This window comes from Aptenodytes forsteri, unplaced genomic scaffold, assembly GCF_000699145.1.
Source record: "Aptenodytes forsteri isolate BGI_AS27 unplaced genomic scaffold, ASM69914v1 Scaffold99, whole genome shotgun sequence".
NCBI lineage: Eukaryota > Metazoa > Chordata > Aves > Sphenisciformes > Spheniscidae > Aptenodytes > Aptenodytes forsteri.
The window spans coordinates 3,209,561-3,230,148 of NW_008795321.1; the positions used below are offsets into that span (position 1 = coordinate 3,209,561).

At 37.7% G+C, this 20,588-nt stretch overlaps 1 protein-coding gene across 1 annotated transcript in view; it reads right to left on the reverse strand.

Annotated features, from left to right (window-relative positions):
• Nucleotides 1-20,588, reverse strand: part of GLIS3 (GLIS family zinc finger 3) — a 177,566-nt gene that overhangs the window by 121,745 nt on the left and 35,233 nt on the right. The window contains exons 2-3 of the mRNA XM_009279945.1: nucleotides 19,913-20,120; nucleotides 13,088-14,213 (exon numbers count right to left, since the gene is read on the reverse strand). Of these exons, the coding sequence (XP_009278220.1) occupies nucleotides 13,088-14,213; nucleotides 19,913-20,120 (1,334 nt within the window). The remainder of the gene's footprint in view (nucleotides 1-13,087; nucleotides 14,214-19,912; nucleotides 20,121-20,588) is intronic.

Sequence of the window (20,588 nt, forward strand, 5' to 3'; positions counted from 1 at the left end):
ATCATCATCATCATCATCATCATCATCATCATCATCATCATCATCATCATCATCATCATCATCATCATCATCATCATTATCCCTTCCTTTTCTGTCTTTATCTCAACCCACAAATTTTACTTTTTTTTTTTCCCGATTCTCTCCCCCATCCCACTGACAGGGGGGAGCGAGCGAATGGCTGTGTGGTGTTTAGCTGCCTGCCGGGGTAAACCACAACACAAGGTCATGATTAACTAGGAAAAAAACACTTCCAATTTTTAACAGGTTCTTTTTTTCTAGCAATTACAATATGCTCCGGAATTCTCCTGTCAAAAAGTGGGGCTCATCTACAAAAATTGCCAAACATTTTAAAAATCAGGCTTATTGAAAACCACCCAGGATGTTTTATGATTCTCACAGTTCCTTCTCATACACAGTCAACAGGTACACTTGCAAACCATCAAGTTACTAACACTTCGCAAGTTACTACCTATTGGTAGTAATGCAAAATAAAATGCATGTCTGACCTCAGGAGCTGTAGCAGGCTAAGTATTCAGAAATTATGATTTACCATGGCTTTGCAGGTGGCCAGTAACATGCAAAGCTCTGGTAATACAATCATTTGAAATTGAATGCCCATATCCATAGATTAGCTCATCTTCTGACACTACAAAATCTTGTATATAATTATATCAGCAAATGAAGAAAACTACAGTATTTTTTCCTAACTTGATAAGTTGTTCATCAGCTCTTCCTATCAACAACTCAAGGAAGCTTAGATGACCAAGCGTTGCTAGCAATTCTGGTATGATCAGAACCAGAAGACAGAACCTCAGAACAGAGCATTTTATCTTATCCCACAGGATAATATAGATGAAAATACTTTAAAATAAATAAATACAACACACTGTGGCTGCTCCTTACCAGGGACAGATGTGTTTCATTTACTGTTTTAGCTTTCATAAAACATATGTGTCTTTTCTACACAGGTCGAATACTTCACGACTTCCTGTGCAACTTTAAGTAACACATTTAAATTATTTTCTTCGTCTGCATTTGTTTTTGAAGTGGTGACTGTTTGGGGAGGAGGGTGTTATGGCAATGACACAATGTTTTATCAGATCATGACCTTGAAAAAATTAAATTACTGCGAATTTATAGAATGGACAATTATTTTTCTGGGACTCGAGTCAAAACATTTTTCTTTGTAAAGATTTTAATCAACTTAAAAAGAAAAGCCTATCTGTTAATAAATGAGGTCCACAGTTCATTAAGAGAAATCGCATTTTGTCTAAACTTTCAACTTCAGAAGGAAAAACATGCAGTTTCTTGAAAGTCTACTGAACAAGCAAGCCGAAATACTGAATGAGTTAATACAAAGAACCTCAAGTACCAATCAAAAATTGGAAGAGTTCAAGCTATTTAATTCAGCTTACTCTTACTGTACAAAGGGATTTAAAAAAGTGGTTCTTTTTTTTTTTAAAAAAAAGCCTTTCAATAAAAATGAAAACTCATGGAATACATAGCACCACAGGGTATATACACCAAACCCATAGTAATGAGTCAGATTCTAAAACACTGACAGAACATTTTTTATATCTTCCCCAGAGTCACTCTAGAGGTAAAGCAGAATAACTGAGTTTGTGATTTTCTTCAAAACTTAATAAAGATGACCTTGTTGTTTGCATGGCTCATGTCACTAGTCCACTGAGGGAGACTCTCACGATCACTAAGATTGTACCTATATAGTCTTACACAGAAAGAAGTGAGCTGACTCTGCCTAAACTTTGAGCTTGCTGGATACGTGCCAGAATAGATCCAAATACCACATATCAATGATTCGTGTTGTGGACTGCTCCCACTGCACAGAATTTCACAAGGACTGTGAAGAGAAATCTTCACAACTAATACAAAATTGACTTAATCCTGTCTATAAAGGTTGAAAATTGGAAACAAAAATGCAAATTGCAGGTATGCATAAAACAAGAATAGCTAAAACTGGTGTATTGTCCTCATCACATATGATGTAAAGCCTGCTAGCCTAATTTTCTTCTCTACCTTGTAACAGCTTGTCAAAGTCCTGCTACACACCCATGTCCTTCCCCCCTCATCCTCCAGAGAAACAAGCAGCAGCAGCAAGAAACACCTCATGCAGGCAGCAGGTTGTCTAAGAAGAGACACCACAGCATCTGTTTCCAGTCTCAGCCACCAGCATAGTCTGTTACAGAAATGTTCTACGTATGTACACCCCCAAACATGCTCTCTGTATCCACACCTGAGACATGATTCCCCCATTACATCTAAAAGGGAACATGCAGCTGCCTCACCCTGCTGCAACCTTGCCTTGTGTGCTCTGAGCCATTAAAGGCCTCATGCTTCTCAGTTGTATTACATACTATTGAAGGAAAAAACCGTATCTCAAGATAAGGCTTGAGAGACAGATAATCTACTAGCTTTTCTCATTTTCTGGAAATATAAATAGACCCCAGTTTTGTCTCACTCTCCTTCCTTTAAAAAGACTGCATTTTTACTGCAACAACTTCTCATAGCTACTCATCCTTACCAAAGCAGTTAATTCCCATCTTTTGTTCCTCTTCAAAAACTCCTGACATCTTTGACCTAAAATTGTATCAGAACTTCACAGTCATGGAAATCTCCACGGGCTGGATGAACACAGTCCTCCTTCCCGTAAGCAATCAATAATTCTCTTTATTCAGCTCACTTTAGTCTTCTCTGTCTCCCTCAGGTTCAGAGAGTGGCCGGGTATACTGTTTCCTTGCTGACCATATACCATTCTTGCTTGATGGTAACAGAGGGTCTGTCACACCAGCAAAACACAGCATAAACTAGAAGGATACTAACATTTTAGCCTTAGTTCATCTGCAAAAGCCCACGGTGATGGATTCAGTGACCCACCTCTTCTTACATAATGGAAAGAAGTATATGATGAAAGAAGTATAAGAAATAAAGTTAGTAAACAGACCCTGCTATGATGAGTTCATTTTTGCTCTTTTAAGCCTTGCAAAGACTATCCCCAACATATGACCACTATGCATCTTACACTGATAAGCATAAAAGAAATGAAAAAAATTAACTCCAAAGCTTTTCACTGTAGGTGGCTGAAGGATCAGGGGAGAAGATGACTTTCCACAGAGGCCATCACCATTTTTCAAGATGTGTGATGATTCAGACTCAGTATTTGAGATTAGTGTTGCATTCAGTGGCTCTTCAGCAACTCTTGACAACCAGAAGCAGAAGTAGCAGACCTCTGCCTTCAGAGGAAATGTCAGCTCTCACAAATACGCATGACAGACTTTTGAGAACCTTATCACAATTAAAGCAGATCAACAATCTTGCAGATGGCTTGCTTTTAATTTGGAACCAAACTCTCCATTGATTCACTGAAATGCCATGTTCCCAACCCAGGCTTCACAGAGATTCATTTAACTGAGTTTAACAGTCTGAGTTTAACTGGTGATATGTTGTATATTTTCAATCGCTCTGCCTGCAGAGCTATCAATTATAATGATTTCTACAGTATTTGCCCAATCTGTATGTCTCTTTCCTTGACAAGTTATGCAGTAATTGACCTGCTTCACTGGTGCAGACATAAAATCAGTGTCACAACTTAGCAGCTCACATTGTTAATTTACACAATGAATTCAGACCACATTTGTCCAGGCATTCAAAAGCCAAGAGTCCTTGTGAGTCAGTCAGAGCTGAGCAGCCTTGTTTTTCAACAGTGGCTCGTTTTTAAAAAAGGGCTTTCAATAATCTTAGCAGTCTTAACATAAATATTCCTTAATTCAGTTTATGCATAGCCCACTCCTTTAAACAAACAAAGCAGACCTCATGTTCATGCCATCTACCAACTTGTGTAACAGATTACCATCAAATACCTTAAACAAGGTTCGACAAGTGCGTCTGAATCGCTTGGAAACTGTAAGATCACAGGACTGAAACTTTGTCATACTGATTATATAAAGCCACTGGAAAGAAATCCATGCATTTTTGTGAACAGGCAAAGCAGGCTTTTCATGGAACAAAAGAAGCCTTGTCTTTTTCTATTATGTGACGACTCCTAATTAGAATCAATGATTTTTTATTGTTGGCCCAGATAAGCTTGTTTGCATAGCTGTAATTTCTTAAAACAGAAATCTGAATGTTACTAGGAAAATACATTCATCACCAGTACGACAGACCTTGAAGAAGAACAGTGGCATTGCTTGATGTTTACATCTGATTGAATATTGGAGGCAATTCTGCAAACGTTAAACGGTAAAGAATATAGTAAAGAGCCAAAACAATTTAATTTTGTTTGAATGTATTTATAGAAATGTACCAAGAATACCCATAAAGGCACGCTGTCATCTTTTCCTTGAGCTTGTGCCAGTTGATGACCAACAGAAAGCATTCAAGGAGAGAGAAAAGAGAGGGAGGGAAATTATTTATAACAACTCTTTGTATCAAGCACACTGCTTCATGGACAGATGAGGAACATTACATTTCAACATTTCATGCAGAAACAGCTTTAAAAAAGAATTTCTTACCACAGTGACATCTCTCTAAAATGATTCACTTGTGATCTTGAACTTTGTAATGATGTGTGTTAATTCTCAAAAGCTGAGTCCTCATGGAATAAAGTTGCTATATAAAATGACGGTAAGGAAGTATCAAACCTAAATCAAAACAGTCTTTAACAGACAGGACAAACAAGCACTCTGAGTAGATAAAGGTGATATCAGAAAACAATCGTCATGTGGCTATACCAACGTTTAGCAAACCCAGATGCATTGAACAGAGCTGAGTCCCACAGCAGTTCTAGACAAAACAGTCACAGCATCCTCACTAGCTCCTCTTTCTGAATTTCCTTTTCTCAGTTAGTTCAGCACTCTACACTGACACAGACTGCACCTTCACAGTGACTACCTCTAAAAACACCTCCCTGTTTCCATGCAGCCTTGTTCAGAAAGGTTTGTTCAGCAGTTATTCAAGCCCTGTTAACACAGGATCAACAGCAATTGCATTTCTATAACAGAGGACTCTACTGCACTGGCTGTATTGGTAATAACCTTATCCAAGAAGCCTGTTTCAACCATTTATATGGAGAATCCACTATAATCACGTTCTGAACAGTGCTTAATCCTTATACTGTCCAAGTCCTTTGGAAATCTACCGTGCAAGTATCCGTAAAAGTACACAAACTTTTAGCATCTGCTAAATGCCACCTCAGCTAATTTGGAATACAATGGCAGTAAAACAGAATTGCTTCAGGGATCGGAGTGAATCAAGCTGATTCTTGTCTTCTTCAGTGTTTGGGCTACTGTGCCTGAGGCAGTGGGGAGACCTTATCACTCTCTACAACTGCCTGAAAGGAGGCTGCAGTGGGTGTTGGTATCTTCCCCCAAGTAACAAGCGATGGGACGAGAGGAAACGGCCTCAAGTTGCGCCAGGGGAGGTTCAGATTGGTTATTAGGAAAAATTTCTTCACCAAAAGGGTTGTCAAGCATTGAAACAGGCTGCCCAGGAAAGTGGTTGAGTTATCATCCCTGGAGGTATTTAGAAGACGTGCAGGTGTGGCGCTTAGGGACATGGTTTAGTGGTGGACTTGGCAGTGCTAGGTTAATGGTTGGACTTGATGATCTTAAGGGTTTTTTCCAATCTAAATGATTGTATCATTCTATGTAAACATGTGTATAAACCTGCATTCAAGACATGCCATTGAATCCATGGAATCACTGAGTTGTGCGTCACTGACTTCAGGATTCTGCCTGGAAGAATCTCACTAAAGTCTATGAGACTCTTGCTCTGCAACTTATTCTTTAAAAATTCACAGGACCAGCCCCTTCTCTTGATTCCTTTAAACATTAAGTCAGTAAAAATATTTTAAACTAAATCTGAATGCTGAAAAAAATGTCAAAGAATACCTTAGCATGTCCAAATGCTTCAGAATATATTTGCATTTGGTTTGCAACGTATTTAACTAGTGCAATCATATGTGCACAAAAAAGTATGTGGCATTTTTCCATTTCTTAATTACTCTGTACAAATAATCCAATGACTGTTCTATGATGCTTAATTCTCAACATTTGTTTTTAAAGCCTATGTTCACAGATAAACCATCAGACTTAGATGTCTGGGAAGTTCTCCACAGAGCACCAGAAGCATTAATTAAACCCCTAATCCTTAGGAAATCAGTGTCAATCACCTAAATAAAAGACGACAGTGTGTTTACCTTTGCTTAAAACTGTATTTCCTTTCTGAAGAAGTAACATTGCAATGCACAGTATAATCTATTAACTAGTTCCCTCTACTTCTGTCTTCCTTTCTTTAAAACAGAATCAAGTTTTCTGGAAATGGTTTCTGTCCGTTTCTGTTGTGACTGTATCACAACTTGCATTTTCTGTTTTCCCATCAGATATTGTTAGGCTTTTCTATCAGTAAATGGAAAGCTTCATAATTTACTCACTCTGTTCCTGATACAGGTCCAGCCATCAACCAAACAGGGGTGTTGAAAATGAGAAGTAAAATTGGCAGAAAAAGAGCAGAAGTTATCTAAAAAGATTTTATGGCTTTGAGAGTACTCCAAGTTCCAAACACTTCACACAGATGTGCTCCAAAACCACAACCTTACTATTAGCCCCCCAGCTTTGAATTCAAATAATTTTCTAGTTTAAAACCCTAGTATTAAAAAAACCCAAAACAACCCAAAACAAAACAAAAAACAAAACCAACCTCTAGATTTTATGCAATTGAAATTTTGGCAGATACAAAGTTTGATTTGAGATTCCACATTTCAAGTAGACAAAATTTTTAAGAGTGCTTAATTTTTTTAGTTTATCATTTATTTATAGTTTGGTACAGCAATGAAAAAAATCTCAAAAATGTACCATTAAAATCATGCTACAGGGAAATGAAAATAAATAAAATATAATCTTTGTGCCTATTCACAAGCACAAAGAGGTAATAAATTAGAAACCTTTCCATGCAAACATAAATGTTTGTGCAATTAGGAATGTTCATTGTTATTTCTGGATACTTCACAGTCATGTTCTACATTACAGTGAAACTAAAAAGATGCCTGTTTGAAAAAGTTCATTGAAAATCTATCTTAAATTTTCCAAAATATCTAAGTCAAAAGGCAAGAAAAGCTGGTTCAAATACTTAACAGGAAAATCAAATTACTCATTCAAAGAACAAGAATAAAATTAGAGTTTTCATAAATTTTATTCTGTAACATATGGTTCTCTGGCTATCATTTTTCACTGTCATCAGTTCTACATCTGCATGTAGAAAGGAGTTTGCGTTGCATTTTTGAATGCACGAAGAGATGCTTTGATATTAAAGGTCAGTACTTTGGATACCATAAGCCTTCAGGTGCTCACTGAACTCAAGTGGAAGTTGTGCATCTTAAGCAGCCACAGGAAAAGCACATATCACATTTTGAACTATGGACGCATTATGTATTTCATACTGAAAGAATAATATTAAAAGAGCATTAGTACCACTGCTGAGAGGTAAGATTTATTAGCTTGAGCTAGATGCCATCTGATGTGATCACGAGTCTGAGCTGTTTGTGGAGGCACACCCACAATTCATAAACTGTTTTTCCTTTAAACAGCTAAAACATCATAACCAAAACCAGTAGGTTACTAAGATTGCACAAACTTGTGAAAGTTATGAAGTCTTAGCTTTATGGTTGCAAATTAAAACCTCAGCTCTTCTGTGTCTATACACCATGATATAGTCTAATTACTAACATGTCTGCCTTTTCCGTGGTATTTCTGTTTCGGTTAGTTTACTGAACTAGTAAAAAATGGGCATCAGGCAACTATAAACTTGGCGTTTTCTAACTTTCAGCAGCTTGGCTCTACAATTAAATTACTGTTCTTTTAACATTGTTTAGGTGTTCAGTTGCTACTTTAGCATAGTGAAAAATTCTTCTGCAAGCATGTAAGCAAAAACAAACTCAAAAATTTTTACAGTTTCTATTTTGTCAAGACTTCAGTGCAATATAGAATTTGATATGGTCTTTCCTTATCATCAAGAAACAGTGGCATGTGCTGTACATAAAATATATAGTACATGCCACATATAACACACCATATGAAGGCACAGTTCTAAAGCCTGAAGATGGAAAAAAATTCCCAATCATTTTTACAGAATGCATTTCTGGTTTTAATCAAAATTTCACCTTGAACGCCATCTTCCATGCACACACACACTTCTATCTAAATATTCATGCTCACCCAAAGATGTTTACTTGTATCTCAAAACAGCATTATACAAGTGGTTTAAGTTTTGGTTTGTTTTTTTTTTTAACCATACCTTCTGTTTTACATGCTTAGTAGACTGATGTGTTGTGGGATAATTTCCCATATTTAGCAGATGTTAAATGGATGTTGCTTCAAATCTGACAGGAATACTAGCAACTTTATTGTTTTTAATCACATCAAGCAGCTGTGATAAAAGTTGTGCTGAAGCATAGCTCAGAACTTACAGAAAGCAAAAAGATTTAATTCAGTTTCAAAAGGGGAAGCATTCCTAGTGTACCTGAAAGAAAATGCAAAAAGAGAGCCTGAAATTTATCTCTAACAACATGCTGTTGCTATTTACACCAGAATAAATATATTAAAAGCTTATTGTTTGCATAGCATGACAATAAGGCTAAATAAGTACCTCTTCTTGCAGCTGAACTTGAAAAGTACAAAAATATTTACTATAAAAGAACGAACGCTGAGTAGAAAATAAGCTCACAGGTACAGCCAAAGACAGCAAAAGGTCAGCATTTGCCAATTGCTACTGTGGAGTTACCACAGCCACCAGGAATTCTCATTTTTTCTAATCCAGAGGAAATCTGAGGGAACTTCAGATACCATTGTGTGCTAACTGCTGGCAAACGTTACAGATTTTATCTCAATCACTGGTGTACTAACTGCTTGCATTTCAACATCAATTTTTCATTCAACTTGTTGTTCTTTAACTTATTCCTACAAAGTACAAGCTAATGCATAGATTAATAAATAAATACAACACATTTGAACATGCCATACCTACTTTATATCAAGAAGTTTAGGAATAGACACTAAATATATATTACCATGTCATGAATAATTTTTTTTAGTCTTTAAACCAGGTCACTGAAAAGAAGAATGCATTCCAGATGCAGTAAGTTGGAATAGAACCTGAAAGATGTTTTAATGAACAGCAAGGGAGCCCAACCCATTTTAACAGCTATTTAATGAATTCCTATTCCAAACAAGTCAACTTCAGGTGAGGCCCCTCGCATACAGGTACTCTTCAACTTCACAAATTTCCATATAATAAAGCAAGGCCAAGCATAGTCATCTACTTTGGCTTCATGACTCCATGAAATTCATGCTTTTTAAAATTAAAGTGCATTTTTTAGAACAAGAACCAATCTTCTAAAAATGGGCAGGAATGAAAAATACACCATGATTTTTCAGTACACAAAGAAAGTATATTGGATCAAATTGCCCAGACCGAATCTGAACATGCAGCTTCACAGCAAATTCAGTTAAAGCTGGGAAAAAAGAGCCTGATTCACAGAAAAACAACAATACGAAACAAATCTAACAGGACCAGTATGCAATTATTTTCCACTCCACCCTAGTTACCTTTGTACAGAGGGACAAGCATGTTCTGAGTTTCTGACGTTAAGAATGCTTGACTTTAAGTTTGGATCTGATTATCATGATCGTCACATGTTTTTATGTGCTGCTATCTGATTAATACTCACCCTACAACACTTTTATCTTCCAGAATCGAAGAAGACGGCTCATCCAGAATGAGAAGGAACTAGAGTATCGCTTGCAGCTATAGTTTATCACTTCAAATTTTTGTTACATAGATAAATAGAAACTAGTTCAGATGTGGCAAAACAAATGCTGAGGCGAAAGGAATATTCTGCTTGGCTCTGATTTTAACTATAAGCACATCAAGTACTGCAGTCCTAGCTGTTCTTCAAGTCTCTTCTCAAATATATGATTTCATCATCACAGAGCGATAACAGAGAAGAATAAAATGATTTTATGAAGTTCAGCTTATAATTAGTTGTGCATCTGAGTCCGCATTATCTCTGTTAGCGTTACAATAATACAACTTAGAAGTAACCCTGACCTTGTATTACTAAAACCCTGCAAAGCTTGCTGAACTATCACAGCACTCCATTGGGATATACAACACAGTATATAGTAATACGCTTTCAACACTCAGCTGCACAGAAACAAGTACTGCATGATAAATATACGGACTAGGACCCATTGCAATATATGCTTAATGAGAAGATTGTCTCTTGCAAAATGTTAGGAACTATCAACACACAACAATGCTCACACAATGACTAGTGTAACTGGCTGCCTTTGATTATAGGATGTCTTGATACGTTACATTAAGATAGTTCCTCCCAAAGGATGAACTATATTCTCTGTAGCAAATCTGGTTGGTTCACATAATAGATGTGTATTTGGCATTTTTGCTTCCCTGCTTGGCCTACTAGACTGCCTCTTACGCAGTCTTTTACTTTATAAAGTAAAAGACTTTTACTTTATAATGATTTTAGAGAAAGAGGCATCCTACACATAGAACCAGAAAATAAATTATACAAAGAGCCTAGGTGGACAAATAAAGATTATGAATGGATTGTTTTGATTTATGACTTAAATGCATAAATTCATACAGGTTTGGTGAAAAGTTTCAGATTTCTTTTGCATAATTTTTTGTTAATTACAGAAATCATACTTCATTGTCATCTTGCCCAAAGTGTTCTCCCTAATACCTCACTTAAAATCTCAGTTTAAAACCTTAAATTGTATTTATTTTAAGTTTCACTGCTTGGTGAGAAAGGTATGAAGTCTGGCTGAAGTACAGTTTCCTAAATATATTGAGAGACTTCCAGACCATGGCCCCTTGGCTTTAGAAAGCCAAACACGTTTTTCCAAATTCACACCATTTGTGAAATGGTAAAGGAAGAAAGCAGCAAGCGGTTTCACTCAAACCCTCCTAAAGAATGCCATTTCTGCATGCTTGTCCCAAGAAAGGGGGCCTATGTTCCAGATTTACACCCACATTATGAGGGTTATCGTGTCACCCTGAATATTTCTACATTTCATTACACTTCTAAACATGAAAGCAAGATAAGCATGTGGCTGCTGCTTCTGATACACAAACTTCTAGCCACTATCCAGCAATACTTGCTGAAGTTCAGTAAAATTAATCACACTTTTTAATGGTTATGAAAGCAATCACTCTTTGAGAAGCTAATATAGACACCTCTCATTTTTTTGTGACACAGCATGACTTGGCACACACTTTAGGTTTAGTAATCTCAAAAATGTTACCATATGAAGTAGCTTATCCACTTAAACATTAACATATTTATCATCAGTGAGTGATGATTTCTTCAAAGCTAAGGACTCCTCAAGGACCTTACAGTAACCTCATAATCATGAGGTTACTGTAAGCATCCTTTGTGAACAGGCAGGGCAGGGACTATATCGTGCTACTAATACAATGTTTTTCCTAGTCTTACTGGATCCCTCATCATAATTCTCCTACTAGAAAGACTCTCGGTACTTGCATTACTCTTTTTTCAGTGCTCTTTCACCATTCCTGCCCTCTTTCTTCATACGGTGAGTCTGTCCTCACTCATCTGCTGATGTCTGTCTCTTTTTTCCCGTGTGCTATTCTCTTGAAAAATTACTTTCTTGACTCCTAATAATTCTTTTTTCTCCTTCTCTCTCTCCCCACAAAGCTCACAAGAAATCCCTGAGGAGGGACTGAGATTAATGGTAAACTCTGATCCAATATATCTGGAGAGCAGAAAAGAGAATATTATGGAATTTAAAAAAAAAATATTCAGAGAGCAGAGAGCCCGAGTTCAGGCTCTGGTGTGACAAAAAGGAAGGATAAAGAGTCTTCCTAGTGTCGTGACATAATCTCTACCGGGTCCTTTAAATTAAAGAGAGAAATCTGGGAAGATATCTGCTCTCCCTGAAGGAGACTGGCCCTTTGAAGTAACAAAAGTGAAAGAAAAAAATTTCCTCTATCTACTGTGCAAGCAAACATCTACATCATGGTAAGAAAATTATTCAGCTAGGCACACACTGAAATAGCCTCCTAATACCAATTTATATTTCACAACTTATAAACAAATATGTTTTTTTTCAAGTGAATAATAATCAGCAGTCATTCCTAGAAATTATATATTCATTGTTTTGTTAGGTTATGCTGAGGACTAGAAACAGCACTGGTGAGGCTGCTTTCTGCTGACACTAAATAAGCACTTAGTAAGGGTAAGCTAATCGTCATCCAAAATACAGACTATATGTAAGACCAAGCCAGAATCTGAATTACAGAGATTATAGGGGGTTCACTGGCATGTAAACATAAACTGACCCTAGGGTTTACTGGCTAGATTGTTACCCCATGTGATTACGTATGTGTGAAACTGACCTGCAGTGACCCTAAGAAAAACAGCAAGAAAAACATGACTTTAGGGGTTGAATGTTCACTGCTAGAATCTGTGAACAGAGAAATTGTTATGTGTTTTATTCCTACTGTATTCATGGAAACAGGGCTGTGGGTCTGTTTTTTGTTAGTAATGAAACAAACAACTGCCTGAAAAAATACCCAACTCTTCTCAGTTTCTCATGGTAACATTATGCAAGATCCTGAAAATTCCTCAACTCAAAAAGGAGTAACATGATGCAAGAATATTACAGGATAAATTGTGCCATTTATTCTGCGGCACTTTTCCTGCATGCATCCTTCATGCAGGTACTTAAGTACTGATGGTACTTAAGTTTTGCTTTATGAAGGTCTACCATGTCACTTTTGCAGTCTACAGTAAAGTTTATAAATTTAGAAAATAAAATTCTGCCTAATCCTATCTGTCGGTACATACTAAATTAAAGAATACCTTTTCTTTCTATCTAGGTGGAAAGATGGAGCAGTCATTCATTCACACAGACTAGTTAAAAAAGCACACCATTAACCAGGAAAAACAAAGGCAGAATTACAACTTCTCCGTATTTTCATGAGGAATAGAGAGCCTTTTATTGGTAAGAGAGACAGAATTCAGACTTACTGTGCATTTGTTCGGCTTCTCTCCTGAGTGGACTCTCATGTGAATCAGCAGTTTATAACGGGCATTAAATGGCTTGTACCTTCGTGGGCACCCTGCCCAGAAGCAAGTGAAGTCCTCTCCTTTCCTCTGGTCTATATGTATCTTCTCTATGTGCCGCACAAGTTCCTCTTGCTGGTCATACAGTGCACCACAGTCAACCCAGCGACAGCCATGCTTGCCATTGAAATCATCTAGCTCACCATCTTCGTCAAACAGGGAGTCTGGGGCAGGAGGCGGCACAGGCAGCGGGTGAATGTGACTGGGGAGGCTGTGTGGATGCCGGTGCTGGTGAGCATGGTATGGTGGGGGTGGCCCTTGTGGAGGAGGCGCCGGCAGCAGGGGTGGAGGAGGCATGTCGACTGTATGGCCTGAGAAGTAATCCAGCCGTTCATTTTTCAGGATGCCCACTGCCTGGTTGTCCGCAGGTGGCATGCCCTGCTGGATCACCATGTTACTTGTGGCGGCCATCTGCAAGCTGGCTTGCTCCAACTGCTGCATCCGCTGGTACTCACCAGCCCCATTCTCAACGTACCCTGGGAAGGTGACATTGCCGTTAGCCATGAGAAGGCCTTTCTGGGCAGTTGGAATAGAGCAACTTTGGGGTATACAGCTTCCTCTCACTCCCAAAAAATGTCCATAGACCTCAGGCTGTGGGGAGACGTTTGCTGGTGATGTCCTGGAGCTGTTGATGTAGGCCACCAGGGAGGTTGGGGATGTACGGATGATTGTATTGAAGTCGATCCCAATGCCGTCAGACAGAGGAGACAGAGAGAGTGCTCTCTTTTTGGAGCGGGCTGATTGAGACCGGGCTGAGGAGTGGCGAGGACTAGAGTAAGGGGAATGCTTATTTTCCATGCCATATAAGTAGGACGGTAACGAGTTAGAGACACAGTTACTGGACACAGATGTTTCAGGTGAAAAATTTAGTAAGTCCCCCAGCTCACTGCCGTTTTGTAAACCTTGGTCAGGAGGAACAGAAGGAAATGTCCTGTACCCATGCGACCACTCTTGCTTAACACTCAAAGTGGACTGACTTTCTGACAAGCTTAATGTCGTAGAGGCCAGAGACTCACGTGACAAGAGCGACCTGGAATAAAGGCACAATAAAGTAAGTAACCAGTTAGACAATTCAGCAGTGGTTCTTCTATCTTCACACACAACATAAAATTAAAGAAAGGCCACATGTGAGAAAAGTTCTCCCTAATTTTAGGTACTCAATTTGAGCACTCTCAGTTAGTGCAACTTTAGCACTCTCAGGCAATACATAGGTAACAAGGTCACTTAGGAAACCAACTTTAAAACGTCAAGATTTTGAGAAAAGTTGCCGTAAAGGTTCTTGATGCATCACTGCAGAAATCAGTGCAAATTTTTTCATCAACTGTGGTGTAAATAGGTTTGGGCTTCTGAAGCCAAAGCGTTGTGCTCCTGCCTTGTATGAAACTCATATTGATTTCAGTTGACTATTATTTTTGCTGGCAAAGATGGGAAGAAAACGGAATAATAAAGGATAAATATTTAACCTGACCACGACAATGACTTTGCCAATTGTAACGCATACAAATAGTATTCTCTACAGAAATAGCTCGTTTGTAAATATAGATAATATCTAACTTTACAAAACAAACAAAATAAATGAATAATGTAGAAGAACTGGTTGAAGGGGTTTATTTAGTTTTGATTTGATGATGTGTCTGCCTCCAAGTCAGCAATCAAAAGTTTTCACAAAAGTGTAATCTTGCTGTTATCGTTGGTTTTTTCACAGAAATATTATGAAACTTGTTTATGCTGCAAATGTCCTATGGGTAGCTTAAAAAAAGAGCTCATAAGCTCTTTACAATATTGTTTTCTACAGAAGAGTATAAAAAGGAAATACAAGGACATCAGGGTCCCTGATTCATGCCTGCAAATGCTGGGTAGAGGCCAAGTGAATTTATGTCTTTATGTTTCCAGTTCACATCTTGGCAGACTTGGATTTCCTGCCAGCCGGTGGTGCTATCAGTATATTAATTTCTATTTTTAAGGGGCTCTAACAGTAAGAAGAACCAGGTATGTATCTAGATAAACCTGGAGATCTCGTAGACACAGAAGCCTCTGCATCTTATGTGTTGGGTGTTAACTCCTGGGTTTAGTATTTTCACAATACACAAGAAGCATAGTATTTCAATGGTGGATCAAGTACATAGGAAATTTGGTTTCTCTTCTAAATCTAAAATGCATTTTTTAAGGTGGACAAGTCAGTCACTGCTTCTCAGCTTCTCACATAAAAAACAAGATACACAACAGTTCCTCCTATCATACAAAGGCTTCAGGAAGTCAAATTAACTTAAAAAAAGACAGCTAATAAGTGCTAATAGGTACCTTAAATACCAGGTGTTGAAAAACATTTCTTAAAGCTCTAAGTAAACAGTATATGAATTATTTACATGCAATAATCCAAAGGAACTGTCATGTAGGCAAGGAATAATGTATTCTTATTTACAAAGGTAAGTTCCCATAGTCAGTTATTTATAATTATTTTACTACATGGTTTTATATTGCTACAAACTTCAAATTTCTAAAAGAGAAGGTATGCACCGTAAAGAAAATTAATAAAAACAAATCTCATCTCTTCCTTGATACAGACACCGTTACAGCAAGCACCTTTGAGGAAGCACTTCTACGTATTTTACTTGCTGCTTTTTTTTAAATAGGGAAGCAAGTTTTGATGTCCACTCAGGGTAAGCAATAGTGCAGTTGCTTCTGAGTTCTGCAAGATTTTCTTATAGACACTGCTTCAGGAAACAAGGATCCATGGACAGATCTGTTAAGGCTCATAGTTGCATCGTATGTCTGCACCACAGCCCTACTGCAGTGACTGCAGCTTCGGTGGAGATACATGAAACTACTGAATGTAAGAATTAGTGGTAGGCTAAAACTGGGGATCTGAATCCCATTTACAACAACATCAGTCAACCTAAAAGAGCAAGAACAGATCCTAAACAATGGCTCTGGAGCTACTTCCAGTGAATATGTCAATATTTACCAAATTACCATGATTTTGCTTGGTAAATTGACTTTTCACCTCTGAGATCTGTGGATTATCTTTCAATTAGATCAGCAACATTGAAACAATATATGAAAACAGTACGTAAAGTCATTCAGGCAAGAGGAAGGTATATAGCTTTCCACGTTCAGTTCTAGCCACGAGGATAAAGCTGAAAAATTACAGTGTTTTTCTTATCTTACTCTGCCCACCGCACGAGCACTCCCTGCATGATGGGGTTTTTCCTACTACTTAATATTACAGCATTTTCCAGCACTTGAAAGTCAACCAACATGAAGGAAGAAAAGTTGGTTTGCAGTGACTTTGGTTTAAGGGCTGGATGGTGCTGCAGGAACATAGCCCAGTCATTGCCAGAAGGCTGGATGAGGGGAATTGGTGCTCAGGGCACCATGGCTACCCCCTCAGCCCCTTTTTGTCTAGAGGGAAAGCTTGGCACAGGCTGAGGGAGAGAGGAAGCGGTTTGCACGTGCTATGTCTGCGCACTGAGATAGCTCATGAACAGCGAAAATGTAGCTTTAAATATCACCCAGCCTTGCCGTGGTGACCTACAGGATAGATGGGTAAATGCTCCTTTGCTGAAGACACTTGCTTTGTAACGGATGGTTGATTTGCTTCATCAGAATAAGAAACATCCTGTTCAGATTGAGTGTCAGTATAGGGTACTGTTATGGAGGTTACGTTACTCCATCAGGGTTTAAATGGCACTATCGAAACAGAGCACTGAAGAAAAACACAATTAACATGCTGACTACAATTTGCATTGAGAAATTAGAAAAATGGGATTGCTATATCATGTCAACCTTGTGTAAGATTTAGATCTAAAGGGATAATTATTTGTGAAAAAAATTGATTCAGGCTGTTGGGTCTGTTACCAATGGGCTTTGTTAAAGCACAGTTCATTATAGGGCAGTTAAATCATGTTAGTATGCTGTGACCCCAAATACAGATCCACAGTCTTCAACAGAGCAAGAAAAATAAGTAAGGTTTGATTTTCCATGCTAGGCTATATATATTTATATCTGGAAAATATAAACAGGGGTTTTTTTGCCAGTTTGATTATTTAAATTTTTATATTCTCTTCTATAAGTAGGGGAAAAAAATCATGCATCAGTATAATAAGTCCATTTTTGTAATGTCACGACTTTTAATCAGATGCATAGTAGGACCAGTGTCATTCAAAAAGCTACTAATGCCTAACACAAAGGGACAAACCTGTCAGTGAAGCTGAAGAAAAACTGCATTTTAAAAGTCTCGTAACGGGACAAAAATTAAAAGTTGGCCCAGAATTTCAAGTATACAATAAGAGCCAGCTAATCTGAAGAAGTTTTGTTCTCACTTCAGCCTCTAAATTCAAAAGTAACAAAGATTCCAGCTCCCAAAACAAAGAAAATTTCTTTAAAACCCAGGCCACCCTGTGACTAAGTAGTTTTCTGGGGGAAAATAAATATACCTAATATGAAAATGAAGGGCCAGCTATACCACTGTGCCAGATTCTCAGATGGTATTAATTGGCACATCTGCTTATTGTAATCTAAACCAGCTTGAGTTTGGACCAGATCTTTCATGAATATTTACAATAGATTCCTGCAATTACCTTCTATTCTCCCTCTGTGTACAGAGGCCACAGTGTCAAGTATAACCCAGAATCTTAAACATAAACATGGAAGAGTGAAAACTATGTTTTCTTATCTTTTTGCATGATCTTCTGTTTTACTAGCCAAGAACCCTTTGCTCTTTCCTAGGTCCTTTTCCGAGTTGCATCAAAGTAAATGGCAGCATTACATCTGGTTTCAAGCAGCATAACTGAATACTTAGCAAAAGTTTTTGGGAAACTCTCAAAAAAGATGGGGAAGGTTTTATCCCTCATGGTCTATATATACCAAAATCTGATGTTATCTGTAGCAAAACTCCAATTTTGCCAACTTTTTTCTTTCTTCCATCAGTAAAAATCAAGACAAGTTATTTTGGTTTGGGTCAATTCAGCAAATAATCTGGTTTGGATTGAGCTGCCAGAGCACAGTTCATGATGCCTGAGATACAATTCAGAGAAAGCACTCAGCCCCTGAAGAATTATGGAGTCAGCTTAGGCAACCAGTTTAGGCAAATGCAGTTTATTGCTGAAGCTATTTTAAAAAAAAAAAAAAAAAAAAAAAAAAAAAAGTGTTTCAACAATCTGTGAATTAAAATCTGACTTTAAACTTGTTTTGCCCTATAAAATAGTCAATTTGAGAGCAAAATTGCTGAAATGGACATTCTTTGTGTGACAAACTGATTTTATAACACCATCATTGATAAATCATTAAAAGAGACTCTAGGGACACTAAAGCCTCGATTCTGCCAGAGTTTCAACTTCAGTTCTCCCTTAGTAATTCAAAATAAAAACAAAACAAAAATGTATAACTCGGTACTGTCATAGTACACCCAGCCACACATTCAGATAAAAATAACAGTGTTCAGAACCATACAGGCACACCTAAAACTTATTAAGTAAGTAATAATTACTTGATGATATTTTTATATCATCAGTTTTGTTCTGTCTCAAAGGCATGTCTCTGGATTTGTCATTTGTCATCATCTTAGCACTGAATGGTTTTCCCTGACACATTTACATAGGAAGCATAATTAATTCTGTAAATTGTCCCGGGGGACTCAGTCTTCACAACTGAAGTGACAGAAATGTCACAAACTACCTTATAGTAAAGCAAGGTTTTCTTCCAGTTACATAATACCAGTTTTAACTATTGCAAGAATGTTCTTTGGCTTGTAATAAAGTGATATAGTAAAATGTAAACTGTTTTGAGAATAAAGACTCTTTGTGGCCTTTTGTAAATAAGAACGGTTATATCTCAGCTCAGTAGGCAACTGTTACACGAGTCACATCTACAAAAGTGGGAGCATAGCTTCTGAAATAACGAACCAGAATGTTTTCTCACTGTATGTTTAATATCCAGGGATGTGCTTAATATATTTGTACGGAGGTTGTCAAATAACTATTTTCCCTTCATTTGTGTTTGTCGACAATACTCAAAGGCATAATCTCAAAAGTTATTTAAGCATTTAAAAATTAATCAACAAATATTTATCTGTGTAGCAATATAAAAAGGCAGGATTTACAGGGAGAGGACATAGTTTTTATTAAACTATGCACCAGAGCTAGGAAAATGGACAAGTTTTCAGGGACATAAGTCTAACAGATAAAGTTAACTGCTGGCTCAGTGGAGACTGGGAACAATTGATCTGATTAACTTAATTATGTAAACGATTAAACAATTTGAATGCAAAGGTATTTGATAAGGGGAGAGAAACGTTAGCAGGGCATTTAAGTTTATTTTGTCTGATATTAGTGTTACTTAACAGGCACCAACATAACCCCCTTAGCACTACGGTAAGTTTAAAACAGGTCACTGCCCCTGAGGATGTAACACGTGGACTATTTCTGCTTTCATCCTCCATAACATTTCCTGTCCTTAGTACAAAAATATAGTTAAGTGATTATAAAAATCTTTATCTAACAAAAAAGCCCTATCAAACATAGAAAATGCGTGGCCAAATTTCACCCATGATTTGAATGATCCAAACAATATTATAGCTGATGTGAGCTAAATTGCATTGAATTAAATTTCCCGTGGCATAACAGAGCATCATTTAGGCCATTTTAATAACCAGAAAGGTTGTATTTATATTACAGGAGAATTAAAATACCCTCTTTTTAAAGTACTGAATATAAAAAAGTAACTCAGGACCTTGTATCTGATGGAGAAGCACTCAGGCTGGAAGCATCCATAGATCTCTGTAAGCTAGGGCTGATCTGGTTGCATGATGTTGAAATCTGATTAGCAGGAGGTGAAACAGGTCCCAGCTGTTGAAGTGTCATGGGACTGCTGTTGACTATTACATTGTTGCAGCTGCCTTTTCCAATGGACTTGCACTGGGGTCCATAACCAAGACCTCCTAAAAATAAACGAGGCAGGTTAGTATTCATCTCTCATGAACCCACGATGAGGCCACAGAACTCACATCACTTTGCAAAGTGGGAAAAGTGACTGGAACTGAGTATCTTCAGATGAGGACGAAACAGGGGACCAATACAAGGACTTTGTCAACTTCTCCAAACACAAAAAGCAATATTCTAAAGGGGAATTAATAAATTATGCACGTTTAAAACATGTGCTGAAGTACATAAACTAAAGACCAGGCATCATGGATAGACATCAGAAAAAACACCACTGGAAGAGTCCGGGTAAAGGAGCAGCCCTCAGCTGAGGGACAGCCAAGCCATAAGCACACCTTTCTCTGAAGAAGGAGGGAAGAGACAACCCAAGGAGGCTGCAGGAACACCACTGTACCTTGAATCCTACCAAACCCCACAGCTCCAAGCCATTGCAAGCCCTTCCATCATTCCTACTACTAGCTATCCAA